The sequence below is a fragment of the Castor canadensis genome, chromosome 9 (genome assembly GCF_047511655.1).
Source record: "Castor canadensis chromosome 9, mCasCan1.hap1v2, whole genome shotgun sequence".
In the NCBI taxonomy this organism is placed as follows: Eukaryota; Metazoa; Chordata; class Mammalia; order Rodentia; family Castoridae; genus Castor; species Castor canadensis.
The window spans coordinates 21,903,271-21,918,886 of NC_133394.1; the positions used below are offsets into that span (position 1 = coordinate 21,903,271).

Genomic DNA, 15,616 nt, shown 5'->3' on the forward strand with positions numbered 1-15,616 from the left:
GAAAGAAACAAAGTTTCTTTTAATGCTGAAGAAGTTCTTATCCAATTATCCAAAGACTTGGGGGTATTTCACCTATTCGTATCTAGGGTTTTCAAATTCACATAAGGATGCACATAACCACTGGGTTCATATGTGATTCATTTGCAAGCTCTCTTCCTCTTCTTCCTGGTCTCTGGCCCCCTGCCCCTCCTTCTTTTTCTGCCCTTCTTCCACCACCTCCCTGTCTTCTCCCCTTTCTCCCTGCTTCCCTTCTTCCTTTCTTCTCTCCTTTCATTTTTCCCTCCTTCCTTCCTGAAAACATACAATTACATTGGGATAGAAACTATAGCACATAAGGGTGAAGTATTGGATTCTTTAGGGTAGTTCAATACCTATTTGAGGCCCAATAGCAAGAAGTTTTTACTAGAAAAGAAAATGAATTATAAATTGGGGGCAGGAGCCAAGGCAACTTGGATCAAATAAAATATTGACTAATTATGTTGAATTTATGAAAATTGGACAGATCATATTAAGTAAGATGCCTTCAAGCTAATGAATCACTTTCAATAACAAGTATCATAGAATATAGTGTATGATTGACAGTGAAATAAAGTCAAATCAATACTGGGAGGGGAGGTTGTTTATCAATGTGTAAATTGAATCTGTTTTTTGGAATAATTGTGAAGAATTTAAATGCATTTTCCCATGTGCTTTTGAAAGAAATTGCTTAGACCTTGAAAAAAAACTAAGTCTACATTATGGTCTCTGCTGAAAGACTTCAAGAATAGATTTCCATTTCTATTAGGACAGAGTTCTCCTGCCTTCTTGAATTTGCTTGCTACAAAAGAGAAGAACATACTTTGTAAACTGTGAGTTCCCCTACAATTCCTGTTCAATTCAGCAAGTTTTAAAGTAAAGTGCTGGCTTAAAATCATTCAAGTCAAATGGATGAAATAACTTCTTTGTTTTTCAAGAGGCCATAACTTTGGGGAGGGGAGGGTGGGAAGAGGAGTTTTCAAACTAGCTTCCTTCAGTATTGCAAAGAGAAGCTCCCACTTCTCTCCCTGTTCTGGATGTAAGGAATGCCCCTTGGTATATCCCTATAGAACTTTTGAAACTCACAGAGCTATTTAAAGGTAAAAAATATTGTATAATTTTATTTGTCAAAGCACTAATATGTCTCAGTTACATTTAGCTACAGTACAAAGAATAATAAAATAGCACCTGGAAATTTTCATAATAGGTTGACTCCTTTATCTTCCTTATTTTCTCTCCACTTCACTAAAAGAAAGAAAACAGAGTGCTCCACCCCCACTCCTTTAGTCTACTGGGTCACCAGGGGCCTGATTTTCATGCGAACAGCCCTAAGGGAATAATCTGCTCCTCTAAAGGGGATCCAGACCACGCCATTCTCAATCTCATAAGGGCTGTTGTTCCTGGGGTCATAGGTGCCCCCGGGGTAGTAGATGCCATTGAGATTGGCTGCCTGGCAGTTGTTGTACCACCAGCCTCCTCCATAGACCTCTGCACAGTTCTCTTCCCACTGGTCTGTGTCCCTGTCAAAGGTGCTGAACTTCAGGCCATTGTGAGACGTGTACTCTGTCCCTTCCTCCACAGAGCCCTCCATCAGAGCATCTCCTGCAGTGCCCTTATAAGAAGAGACCTCCAGGGCATAACCTTCAGCCTCAGAGCTGACCCGGAAGTGATACTCTGCATAAGCCATGATCCCAGCCCAGTCCTCTAACTCCACCCTAAGGACAGAGCCCCTCAGAGTGAGTAAGTGGAGATAGTCATTGCCTAGCCAGAATTCTCCTTGGCCCTTCTCATTCAGGCTGCCGAAACCTCTCTTGTAGTCTTGCCAGGTCCGGTTAAAATTCAGTGATCCATCCATTCTTTGCTGGATCAAAAGCCATCCTCCCAAACTGGTCTCTTGATCACAATAAACAGAAAAAATCTTACTGGATCCCGGTAGCTTGATATTGAAAATGCCACTTTGGGCACCTGAAGGATGTGTTTGGAGGACATCATCACAGTCTAAAAAAAAAATTAAGCTGGTTGGAAGAAGTTACTGTCATTTAACTTTACAAAGATGGACATATGGCCCAGATTAAAGAAGGCAAATACTGCTTTCTTTCCTCCCTTCCTTCTTTCCTCCCTTCCTTCCTTCTTTCCTTCCTTCCTTCCACCCATAGGAAAAGGATGCACCTATGATGGGATATAATTTTGCAAAAGTGAGGATATTTACATCTGCAAAATGCAAACTTTCCTCAAATGGATTTAGAACTTACTTGTACATACCAACTAAGAGCAAGTAACCATCAAAGATAGTTAAGCATCAATTAGTACTAACACAACTTTTTTTTTAACCTGATCTAAATGTCATCTGACACACAGACTAAACATTTGATTAGTTGAAAGGGTGACAATTCCGATAGCATACATTTCAAATGATGAAAGAATTTGGTTAAACAAACTCAAAACAGAGTTTCAGAAGGATTCATTAATTCGTTGGACATATATTTATTGAATAAGGATTCTGGATTGTTAGGCATTTGGAATACAGAGATGAACACAGTAGACAGAGTCCCTGCCCCCATGGAACTTACAGTCTAGCGTGAAAAACAGAACAAAATCACAGAGTGATTTCAATAAAGTGTAACAGAGGGTTAGGGAAGAGGTGCAAGGTTCTTTGAGAGAACTTTGCAGAAATAGTTAACTTAGTCTAGGGGGTCAGAGAAGGCTTCCCCAAATGAGAAGTGTTGATACCTCTGGCAGGGCGAGATCTAGCATGGCCTCTCTTGATGGTATGATCTTCATTATTGGCCTCACTTCTGGCCTCATCTGCCATTTTATAGCTCTTGCTTTCAAATGTGGAACCCCCTGAATTGTAAGTTGCGCTACTGGTTATAAGTTTTCTGTGAGTTGAAGTTTTACCAGTGGAGTAGTCAGGTACACCAAAGGAATGAGAGCTGGTGTCCCTTCCTTCTGTGAGGAATTCAGAGTCTGAACCCATGGACTGGGTCTTACTGCTGACCACAGGTGAAGATAAACCTGGGAATGGTGGTGTTTTCCCACCAGAGAAAGCATCATAGAAAACAGAAGAGTGGTGATGGGCAAATTCATCCAGTTTGCCACGGGAACTTAAATCTTGAAAGGCTCCTAAGTCAATGGCCTCACCACAGTCAGTGCCATCTTCAGACTGTACCACTTCTTTGGTCACTTCTTTGTGTCCATCAGGGCCTATCACTGTCTTAGTGACAGTTTTGGAGCATGAACGACGTGTGGTGGTTGTGCCAGTAGAGGTTACTTTCTCATTGCCAATCAGGAGCTCTCTATCTGCTTTAGAAGAGACCAGTTTACCTGTGTGATGCTCTCTCGTTGAGGCTGGGCTTACACTGCCTGATACCTCTTCAAATTCACCCCAGTTTGGGTTCATAGGCCTGGTACTCCCATACCTCGGGCTGTCTGGTCTAAAGCTTCCAGGTCCAGAGTTTATAGGAGTCCAGCTTCCACTATGACCAGAACCAGTGGTCCCAGGATTCCAGTGTCCAGTACCATCAGTTCCAGAGACCCCAGGGCTCTGACTTCCAACAGTTCCAGTTCCAGGGCTCTCAGGATTCCGATGTCCAGTACCACCAGGACTAGGCTTCCTGCGGCTGTCTGTTTCTGATCCTAGTCCATAAGTTGCAGAGCCTCCTTGGAGAGTTCCCTCTCTCCCAGGTCGCTCTAGCTCCATTCTCATCTGCTGCATTTCTGCCAATGCTTTCCACTCTGGAGGGGCCGTCGGAAGCTTGCTCTTGAAATCTCCAGGAACCAAGTCTGGAATTGGACTCATTTTTATGACTGGTAAGTATTGATTATCTCTAGAGGGAAGTAAGTCTTTAGCAATGACCTGTTCAAGCTGCTTCTGCTGATCTTCATAGTCTCTCAGGTTGACCTCATGAACTAAAGCCCTACTGCATGACCCTTTGCAAGATCGGATCTTAATGTCAATGTCCACCTAGAGAGAGGAAGATAAAGAGAACAGGTAGAGGTAAGTAAGTGGACTGTGTCTATCAAGCTCTTGGCAATTCATTTATTTTTGGAAGTTGATTCCATTTCTTTGACTTGCTGACCTACCAGTCCATACTCTCTATTTTCCACCTATGTAGCATCCTCACTGACAGACTTCTGGGTATAGGAGGCTACCAGAAGACTCAAGAGGAGTTAATAGGATCTGTCTTAGAATGGGTCAAGAGTAAGGTGCTAGTCCTTTGGAAAGGAACCCCTAATTAAGGGGTCCTCAGTGACACAGAAGCTAAGGACTGAAGCATGTGATGTCATGGGCAGACAGGACTGAGTATGTCCTTTTGAAACTTACTATCTATTCACCCTTGGGAAATTTACTTAATGTCTCTAAACTTTTTTTTCATCTGTAGAGTAGAGGGAAAAATTCCTACTGTGATGTACATGGTGGATCTAGCACTTTTCTCTGCGTGTAGTAGATACTTTGATGCATGACTGATTGCTGCTTTCTTTTTCACTATTATCCAGAGTTAAGGAAACTGGGTGTGAGGGCCCAACTTACCTCCAGACGTTTCATATCTATCAGCTGAGCCCTGACGTTTTTCTGCAGAAGTTGGATGTGCTGCACTTTCTCTATGACTTTGCGTCTCAGAATCTCAATTCTGCTCCTCAGATCTTCCGACACTTGGTTATATGTATTATCATTGTCTGAAATAGAAAATACCATGTTGAAATAACAGCAGAGTGATTTGTTTATAATAGACAGAAAGTAATAGAAATTGGCTTATAGATAGTCCCACATAGTTTGTTGTCTGGACACTTTATCTGTGAGTTTCAAGATTTTTAGGCATTTGATTTTTGGGCAATGTTGTGCTCAGCAGTCACTCACCAGTGTTAGTTACAATGTCTTACTAGTAATTTGGAGTCCTAGTAAATATAAAGTAAATGTCTTTGGAATTTTAAATATTAGTGTGATCACATTCCAGTTATTGTATCAGAACCTTTCTCAAGGGACTTGAGTATCTTATTGAATTTTCTTACTAAGGATTTTTTTCTCCTACCTGTAGATCTGAAATTATTTCTGAGCTTTTTGGAGGGCCAACAGGGTCCATCACTTGCCAGCTAGTGCTATACCATTGATATTAAATTGGTCAGTGTCTCCTGAAGTTAAAACAAGGCAAGGCTTCAGGAACTGGGACCTATCTGGACTCACTGCCCATGTCCTAATCAGAATCCTACAGGAAGACAGAGCTTGATTCTATATTCTAAATTTTAAAACCTACATAATCAACTGAGTGGAGTCTATGAGTTTGTGTCTTTGAGTTCTGAGCTTCCTGCTCTATGAGATACAGACTTTTTTTAAAGGGTCTGGCCTTTCTTATTTTAATATATGCTCTTGAAAAAAACATATGGAAATTCTTGTCTTCAGTCCAAAATTCTGACTTACTTTGTGACTTTAAACAATCTAACTTCTTTTACTTAGTGAAACTAACAAGAATAAGTCCCTCCTTAAAATTCAGGGATGCCATGGAAGAATGTGTTTCTATGCTAAGAACTTTGGAGTAAAGTTTCATTAGCTATGAGCAGGCATCATATTTATTTAGGATTTTAGTTGGTTTTGCTATAAAGTCAAAGCAATAAATATGTAATACTTACTATTGGCCCTGGCAAAGTCCCCTCTCAAAATCTCCATTATATTCCTGGTCAATGAGTTCGAATCCTTATTGTTCTTTTGAAAATCAAACAGTGAATTTTTGAGCTTATTTATTCGGTTTGTAAAATCTTGATTGATTTCACCAATCAACCCTTTCATCCTGCAGCCGGAAGGGCATTTGTGGGTCTGAAAGTAAAGAGAAAAAAATGACAGTAAGGGTCCACCTCTTGGGTTCTGACCAGTTCTGCAGATTTCCTTGCAACTCCCATTGCATTCTTTCCCCATTTCTTCCACCCATTGATTGCATTAAAAGTAGGAAGAGGCCAGAGTGAGCGGCCAGAGGAACATTCTGGAATGAGGGTCTACTGAACCATAAACCAGGCCCCATGAAATCACAGCACTCAGGTACCTAGAACTTGCCTAAATATGCAGTTAAAATGCAGACTGTCCATCCCACCAATGATGCAGAGTTGGGGAGGTAATTAAACAGGGCTCCTGGGACTAGGTTGTTTTCCATGTGTTTGCCTTAATTTTTCATATAAGAAGCTAGATGAGTGTTAGATTCTTTCTTATAGGAAGATTATTTTCCTATTGGAAAAGGTTTCTGGGACCACTCAAGTCAGCTTGTGAGCCTGTGAGTGTAACAGGCTCCCCAGACCCACTACTTACCCAGTCTTCATCAGCACAGAAGGGCCAGTCCCCCTCTTTGCATGCAGACTGCTGTCTCTCCACAATTCTTGGACCACGTACCCCTCCTCCTTCTGCTAAAAAGTCGCCTTCACCCGTATCTGAAGTCTTTAAAGATTCGTTCACACATACGAAGAAGGGCAACATCAATAACGTTAGCCAGAAGAGGAGACACCCACCGTCATGTCTATAAGTTCCAGGCAAGAAAAGGCACTCTCCTAAGAGATTAAAAGCCCCAGCTGAAGGGGCCTCTGCTAGCTCCTGTTTTCTCATTTCCAAATAAAATTCTAGTACCCATTTTCTGAGTTGTTATGAAGATTGAAGAAGATAAGGTGTACAAATTTCTTAACTGTGTTTAACACTAAATAAATGATCAATGTTAGGAGTCTCAAAGGATCTGTGATAAAATGGACATTATTCGAACGCAACAAAATTAGTCAAATTTCACCTTTTTTCATTAATGACTGCATGTGGGAAGAAAAGCGAAAACTTCAAAGAGTTCTTTCTCCTCTAATTCCTTTTCAGTAGGTGAAAACCTACATAATATTAACTTACTGTTCTTTCTCCTTCAAGTTTTTGCTATAACCGTTAGAGATAATGTGGCCAAGCATTTACACAAGAACACCAATGAAGCCAATTAAGACTTGGAAATGCTTTTTTAGTTTGCTCATTCATGCAAGATTTCTTTTTATTTAGCGAAAATAGTAGATGGAACGAAAAATAATAGTCATGATTGACAATTTTTTGAATACCTTACAATTATAATATTTTTCTATCAGAAACTAGGTGAAATAGGATACAAAAAAAGTTCTCCAAACATGACTTTATATCCCAATGACTGCAGGTAGCTTTTAGGTTTTCACTATTTTTACTCTATTACCACCAACATACAAGGATTTTGCTTGTTGTTACTACACATGTTTCAGATAGTTGGGTTTTTTGATTTTTGCTTTTTTGCAGTATTGGGAATTGAATCCAAGGCCTCACATATGCTACACAAGGGCTTTAGCCCTTTTGTTTTATGTTTTGTTTTTGAGATAGAGTCTCATTAACTTTGCCCAGGGTGGCCCCAAAACTCCAGCTCCTCCTGCCTCCTCCTCCAGAATAGCTGGGATTACACACATGTGCCACCAGGCCCTGATCCAATAGCTTATTCTTATAATTAGTTAACATTTGCAGCCTTATTCTCATTTTTTAAAAAAATAATCCAAATACTAGCAATAATTCAAAGAACTATGAGCAATTTACTTAAAGGAACAAGTATAATCCTTTTGTCAAAGAAATAAAATAACAAATATATTTCAGAATAAAATAGCATAACAATAAAAACAGGCAAAATTAAATACTTTTGCCGATAAAGGAGACAAGAGAAATGATTGGTACCTACACCTTAACCAAAATATCACTTTAGCAAGTGATCTTAGTTTTATTTCCCACAAAATATGTTGCTTATTACTTTGCTATAAGGAAGGGAATTAAGTGTAAAGTGCTCTTGCTTTCTCTGTACTGTCTGATATGGGAGCTTATAAGTGGTAGGCCAAGAAATAAGATACATCCTGGAAAACTAACCGAGGTAACCGAGTTCCTTGGACAAATTTATCCTATTTTTATAAAATCAAGTTGGGAGGTGTGGCTCAAGCATTAGAGTGCAAGCACTAAGCCCTGAGTTCAAACCCCAGTCCCACCAAAAGAAAAAAAAAAAAGAGTGAAATAAAATTAGAGTGTTTGAGAAGCCTTGTTAAGATTCTTTTCTTTTATATAAGTCTCTGGAGCTAAATTTTAGAAATTGTTATACTTTTTGGACGTTATCTTTAATGAACCCAAATGCTTCCAAAATGCATATTGCCTTATTAACCAATCTCTTCTGGTTTTACTGAATGTTCTGAAGGTAATTCATTTGGTTTTTTTTTTTTTCTTTTCATCTTGAAAGAAACACAAAAACAGCCTTTTAGTAAAATGATACTTATTATGGACAAGTAACAAGAAATTAAGAATTAGAGAAAAAGATCTTATGACAAATTTGTTCTGTTAACTAGCATAAGGCCTCAAGAACTTACAGCAACAAAGATGCAGAAAAATTCTTGCCCTTAAACAAAAACAGTGGTCAACAGGACTGGGAATATAGCTCAGTGGCAGAGCCATGCCTGGCCATGCAGTGGGCTCAGGGTTTAATCCACAGCATCATAAAATAATAAATAAATAAATAATAAACCACAAAGTTGTAAGACTGAATGATGGATGTCAAGGGTTCCCTTGTGATTTTGTATACTTTGGTCCCTCTAATGTCTTCCTCTTTATATTACCCGGTACCCTTGTCAAGCCCATCTAGGAATTTACCTCCATGGTCTGTGGTCCACAAGACCCATGTTAAGAGCGTGTCAGGATATAGAACTGATGGGCCCAGAACTCTAAGCTCCTTGTGGAAGAAACACCAGAGTGAAAAGTGAGACAGAAGACAAACAGTATCATACCCATACAGTGCCAACCACAGTCAGCAGCAGGCAGGCGATCCTCACAGAAAACATCTTTTCTGAGTCACGGGCTGGTTCACGAGGAGCACTCCAGCTGAAAGAGAGGAGGTTTGCCTCCCCTCCTCTCTCCTACCCCATTTAAATCTGCAGGAGGCTTGGGGTTAATCATCACCTTTGTCCTGTTTAGACAGTCAAAGCTCACTCTACATCCTTTGCTCTGACCATCCTGTTGGTATCCCAGAAATTCTTGCTCAATTCTCCTCTGTTTGTTTGCTTCTGATAAGCTATTGCGAATCATAGCATTTAGTTCTGCAGTCAACAGTTAGGGGAGGATCCCACATTCCAGGAATGGGGTGACTCTGGAAGTGCACAGGGAAACATGGAGAATGCACCCACTCTTCCACGCCTGAAGGAGTGTGAGGGCAACCAAGACAGGCTAGCTGTGGTCCCTGTGAAGGAGAGATTTAAGGAATGATTTCACTTTGTGGAGGAATCAGAGTTGAGTGGTCTGACTTTGAAAAAATGACTTAAAGGCCTCCTAGAAACTTATGTTAAGCAGATTATTTTCTCTATCAAAATGGTCAAGGAAGCAGTGTCTGGGACTACAGTATTTCCAAGCTCTGTGCTGTTGGACAGGTTACTTTACCTCTGTAAAGTACTCATTTAAAGGACTCAGTTTCCTCATTTAAAAATGGAGATAATGAAAGCCTACCCCATGTGTTTTAATGAAGAATAAATGAGTTAATCCTTGTAAAGCCCTCACAGCAGTGATTTCTGCTGATTCAGTAAGTGGCAAGGATTATTGGAAACACACCAGTTCTTTCCTTTCTGTGACTTTGAGCATGCTGAATTACTTCCCTCGTTCTTCATCTCCATGTCAAATTTTTCCGTGGCTCCATGGAACTACCACATGTAATCCTACTTCTAAATAAATCTCCAAAGAAAATGAAACTAGGATCTTCAAGAGACATCTGCACTCCTGTGGCCATTGCCAAGATATGGAAACAATCTAAAGTTCCTTAATGGATCAGTACAATGGAATATTATTCAGTCTGTAAAAGCTAGTAAAGCCTGCCTTTTGTGACAGTATGGATGAACCAGGAGTATGTTTTCCTAAAGGAAAGAAGACAGATATAGAAAGACAAATTCTACATGATCTCACTTACATGTGGAATCTAAAATAGTCAAACTCACAGAAGAAGAGAGTGGTGGTTGCCAGGAGTTGAAGCAAGGGAGACATGGGGAGATGTTGGTCAAAGGACACAAAGTTTCAGCTATACAGGATGAATAAGTTTTGGAAACATTACATTGTGTACTTAAAATCTGCCAAGAGTAAGGGCTGGAGGTGTGGCTCAACTGGTTGAGTGCCTGCCCAGCAAGTGCAAAGCCCTGAGTTCAAATCCCAGTACTACAAAAAATTCTAAATGATCCAAAGTCTTCTTACTGCAAAAAAACAAAAGATAACTATACCAGGTGATACATATGTTAATTAGCTTTATAGTGGTGATTATTTCACAATGTATATACATATCAAAACAAAGTTGTACACATTAAGCATAGACAATTTTTATTGGGCAATCATACTTCAATAAAGCTGGAAAGAAAACCTTTGGCTTAGATTTTGCAGATAACAAAACAGGATACCCAGTTAAATTTGAATTTCCAATATATTTTAGTGTATGTTTTGTATGATATTTGGGATACACTTGTGCTAAAATTTTGTTGTTGTTTGAAATTCAAACTGAACAGGGCATCCTGTAGTTGATCTGGCAATCGATCCTATATTGTCTCAAATTTTATTTCCTATGTGAAGCCTGATAGTGGTAGTAGCTGGTATTTGTTGAGAGTTTACTAAGTGCTGAACACTTTGCTAAACAATTTACAATCCAATTCAAAGAAGTCTTTCATTCTTCTACACTTCCCTAGATCAGGTACCACTGGTACCTGATCATTTATCATTGTGGGATATTGTCCATTTACTCCTTTAGATCATAAACTTAACAATTAAAATATTTTGTTCATCTATATGTTTTGCTCTTCATGGAACAAGAAAGCACAGTGGGTTTCTCTTTGGGAAGCAGACATGCTGCCTGCTCAGGTGTCACAAACACCTGAGGCTTGCTGCAGGTGGATCTACGCCCTGGCAGAAAGCAGCACCCTCCTGCTCTGGGAAAGGTTCCTTGTCTGCTCTCTGGGATTTCTAGAAGCAGCTGCAGAGCTCAGAGGGAGCCCTACAGCCCTATCGAGGTTCCAAAGGTGGTGAGTCCACGAGAAGCTGGGTTATACTCACCCACAGTGACTGTGTTGGCAAAATGCCAATGACAGAGAGTCAGGCAAGGCTTGGCCTCATCAGATATTTTGCCCTTTGGGAAATGACATTGGTATAACAAAGAAGTTCCCAGACAGTAACCTGGTAGACTTCACAAAAGTTGATTGAACATAATCTCGTTGAAAGTGTATTAACAGAAAACAATTCAATTGAAGACCACCTCTCTGGTGTCCTGTGAGGCATTTCCAAGCACACCACCTGAGGGCTCTTCCCTTGCTGCTTCATGGTTCCCTTGAGTTTCTACACATCTCACCCTCTTACTTCATCCAAGCTTTAACTCAAATGGTACCTCCAAAGAGAGAGCTCCCCTAAAGAGCAGCCACCCTCATATGTTATCCCAAGACCCCTGCTTTGTTTTCCTTCATGGTACCTTCTCACAACTGCACAATAGGGCAGCACAGGATGGTGGAGAGTGGGCTTTGTGAGAGTGAGACTTGAATTCTAGCTAAGTGACAGGACATTCTACTTAAAATCTTTGAGTTAACATAGCATATTTATCTGTAGATGGGATAATGATATTAATCTTGCAAGACTGTTGGGAGGAATATGTAGAAGGATACACACACACACACTATATACACAGTAGGGTCCCTAAAAATGGTACCTCATATTGTTCCTAGAATAACCCCGTACCCTGTAATGGAACTTTCTGTGGTGCTAGACTTCACTAGGTGGGCACCACCGTGGGCTTTTGACCTGGTCTTGCACCTACCCCATGAATGAGCCTTATTTCAAGTTACAGAGAACAGGTTTTATTTAGACAGAAAGTCATACAGATTTATAGGCAATAAACAATACAAGAAGTATCATTTTTTAAAAAGTATGTGACAATAAGAATATCTTTCCAACTGCAAAAAAAAATGAATACAAATACAAGAAATTTTCAATGGCTTAAATTACATTTTGCTATATATTATATTTTTCCCAGAAATGATTATTTTCCTTAGCTGTAAGAGGGATATTTGATTCACTCATCCTTTTGAAACTGGTGTAATTTTCCATTCATAAATATTTAAATGCAGGAATTTACACAGTCGTGCCATCTGGCAGGACTGGAATAGTTTGTATTCGTATGGTATATAATGAATACAGAAAGAATAAAAATTCTATGGCTGTAACTGTATTTCAGTTTTAAACTATGCCTACTCATTGCATAAAGAATAAAATATGTAACCAGTGGTGTAGCTATTTGCTGTTGTACAAAGGCAACTTAAAAATACAAAACAAAGCAACAAAAATCAAAGCAACAGCTTTCTTTTGAATAGGCATTTGTTCTTCCCTGGACTATACCTTGTGGAGGTATGAGAATGTCCCATTGTTAATCAATTTAATTTAAATGTATTGAGTTCTGAGATCAGTTTATTCATTCATTAGTTTAAATTTAACATTTCTTTTGTGCATACTGTTTGTCTATCCTGTGTGCTGAGTGCAGAGACAGAAAAACAATAAAGTCTTTTACCTCCAAATTGCTTTCAATAGGTGGGTAAGTCAAACAAGTACACAGCAAAGAATTAGGTTAAGTCATATAAAATTGCCATGTTAGTAGGTCAAAATGATGAAAACCTGCAATTCATAGAGTTTAATCTAATGTAAAACTATAGAAAAATTATGCAAGATATATTCTGAGTGCTGGTAGAACAGACAGTGATATATCATTTCTGCATACTTTTAGTTACCTGTAAATTCCTATAAATGCCAGATTTAATTCAGGTCTCAAAAGGCGTCATGCATCTGAAAATGTGTCTTTTATGTGTCTTCTATCATAAAAGTCTGTATGAATCGAACACTTATCATTTCCCTAATACCAAAAAAACAATGGTACTTCAACATGAAATATTTTGTTAAAACAATATTAAGCCATAATTGGAAAGTACAAAAATCATTTTCTAAATTTTGAAATGCTTAAATTATAAAAATTGGCCTGATGCTGGTGGCTCACACTTATAATCTAAGCTACTTGGGAAGCTGAGATCAAGAGGATCATGATTTGAGGCCAGCCTGGCCAAAAAAAGTTTGCAAGACCCCATCTCAACAGAAGAAAGCTGGGCCTGTCATCCCAGTTATGGTGGGAAGCATAAAATGGGAGGATGGAGATTCAGGTCCTGAGCAAAAAAAGTGAGACCTTATCTAAAAAACAACCAGAGCCAAAAGGGCTTGGGGCCTGGCAGGAGCACCGACCCAGCACTAGTAAGTGTGAAGCCCAAAGTTCAAACCCCCAAATTAAGGAGATTTGGGCATTTGTAAATACTCTTTCAGGATCTACCTCAGCAGGATGTTGGCTGGTCTCTAAAGGACTCACCAGGACACTGACAAGGGTTCTTGGCTTGGAGTTTTGGATTTCTTTCCTTCTGCATTGCAAGAGTTTTACAAATGTTTGCTTTTGCCTGTCCATTTACTGTGAAAGTATAATGAAATGACGTGAGTGACTAGTGAGACCTCTGGCCCCAGATGGTCTCCTTGTAGGTTCTAGTTGTAGAGAGAAAATGGACGTTTCCTTAAATGCATAAAAATGATTTTGAATGAATCATTCAGAATGAAGTAAGGAGGAAATAATAGAACTTTAAAAAAAAAACTTTTCTTGATCCTATCATACTGATTTTTTTATTCAGGAAGGAAATTCACTTATTTCCCACAATGGAACTCTCTCCTGATTAATGGATATTTGAATGAATAATTTTTAACAAAAATTGTTGTTGGAATTCAGATCTATCTTGTTCCAGTACTTATATAATAATCATTCTCTCTCTCTGTCTCTCTCTCTCTCTCTCTCTCTGTCTCTCTCTCTCTTTCTCTCTCTCTCTCTCTCTCTTTCTCTTTGTACTGCTGGGGATCAAACCCAGACTCCTTTTTTGCATGACAGGCTGGGCTCAAACTCTTGTTCCTCCTGTCTCAGCCCGACAAGTGCTGGGATTACAGTTGTACCCCACCATGCCTGGATAGCAATCTTTTTCCTTTCTCTCTCTCCCTCCCTCTCTCCCTTCCTTTCACTCTCTTTCTCTCTTTCCCTCTTTCTTTCTTGTCCTTAGGCTAATTTTAATGGTTTTTTACTCAAGCACTTTCAATAGTGCTCTTATTAAGTATCTATGAGCATGTGTGCATGTGTGTGAGTGAGAGAGAGGGACGCACAGTTATCTATGAAAGTAAAGTCCTTGAGTTTTCCCCACAGTCTCTTTTAATTTTTAACTGTATTTTCAATTACATAATTCATCTTTCAAGACAAATTTATCTGTAATGTGCTTTTTTTGCACTATGTATTAAAGCATAAATGTTATTTTTGCAAAGTACAGCCATTGTACAGGTTAATAATCAATTGATGTAATATCAACATGGATTCATCCTAACATTATTCATTATTTATTAAAGCTGTTAGATACAGCAATTGCCCTGCTGGTTTTACTGGGGTTCTGTTGGGGATTAGCAAGCAGCTTTCAGCTGGTGTCAATTTAACAGCCATGTATGAAATCTGTAGAAATGCAAGTGTAAGGCACTGAGTGAGTTTCCACAAGTGAGGAATATATATATATATATATATATAAAGGGGATAGTTTAATTCTGTACGGTTTTTATTAGAACTGAGTTGTTTCTTTGGCTTGTTTGTCTTGTGGTGCTGGGGATGGAACCCAGGGCCTGGCATATGCTAAGCATAGAATCTACCACTGAGCTCCACCCCCAGCCTGGAATCCAGTCTTCATGGGTCATTCTGTAGTGAAACCAAGTCAATCCAAAAAAAGCATGTGGGTAAAATTCAACAATAACAACAATAAAATATTGGAAAAAACCACAGAACCCCTCCCCACTAGGAACAATTTTCAAAATTTCTGACCACCACACAGAATTGACTCCTCTAAATTGTCATGGCCTGAAAAAGAAGGAAAGACTGAGAAGCTGTTGAGCAAAGATAACTTAGTAGATGGATGACTAAATGTTGTGTGAGGACCTGGAAATGGACATTTATGTAAAATGGATGAAGTCTCATAAAATCTGGAAGTTAGGCAATAGCTATGTACCAAAACTGGTTTCTTAGTTTTGACAAATGTGAGAACAGTGAGAAATGGTACAGGGATCCCGCTGGCTTATCTTTACAACTTTTCTGAAAAAAAAAAAAATGGATTAAAAGCAAAAATATTATATTTCTAAACTTATTGCTATCCAACAATACCAGTTTTAGTAGCACAAATCAACTCAATTTTCTTTCTGTTCTACTATCTCTGGAAAAAAAATTTCATATGCTATCTCATTTGGTCCTTACCATAGCTTTGTGATGTGAAGAAAACAAATTATGAAGGAAAACATTTCCATTCCAAGGTCTGGTCAATGTTAGCTTTTTGCTTTTTCTTGGTTTTCTGAGTCACATTTTAACGATTTGTCCCTGAGAATTTGAAAGAAAGCACTTTCATCACAGAGTGGAATCTGCCCCACTTTGTTTATTTAGGGAGAGCCAATATTCAGATTTAGGCTGAGTTCTCTCTGGCTACCTCGGGTCATTTCATG

General features: G+C 39.1%; 1 protein-coding gene across 1 annotated transcript; it reads right to left on the reverse strand.

Annotated features, from left to right (window-relative positions):
• Positions 1-930: 930 nt before the first annotated feature.
• On the reverse strand, positions 931-8,955 carry Fga (fibrinogen alpha chain). The gene is made up of 6 exons (XM_074041336.1): positions 8,797-8,955; positions 6,308-6,433; positions 5,641-5,824; positions 4,547-4,692; positions 2,746-3,979; positions 931-2,013 (listed from the first exon to the last, which is right to left on the reverse strand). The coding sequence occupies exons 1-6, from the start codon at positions 8,848-8,850 to the stop codon at positions 1,304-1,306; spliced, it is 2,454 nt and encodes an 817-aa protein (XP_073897437.1). The 5' UTR covers positions 8,851-8,955; the 3' UTR covers positions 931-1,303.
• Positions 8,956-15,616: the final 6,661 nt, after the last annotated feature.

Coding starts and splice junctions, on each gene's coding strand:
- Fga (XM_074041336.1), bottom strand. CDS start 8,850: ATGTTTTCTGTGAGGATCGCCTGCCTGCTGCTGACTGTGGTTGGCACT. Junction 5,825..6,307: donor TCTGTGCTGATGAAGACTGG/GTAAGTAGTGGG, acceptor CTTTACTTTCAG/ACCCACAAATGCCCTTCCGG. Junction 3,980..4,546: donor TAGATATGAAACGTCTGGAG/GTAAGTTGGGCC, acceptor TCCTCTCTCTAG/GTGGACATTGACATTAAGAT.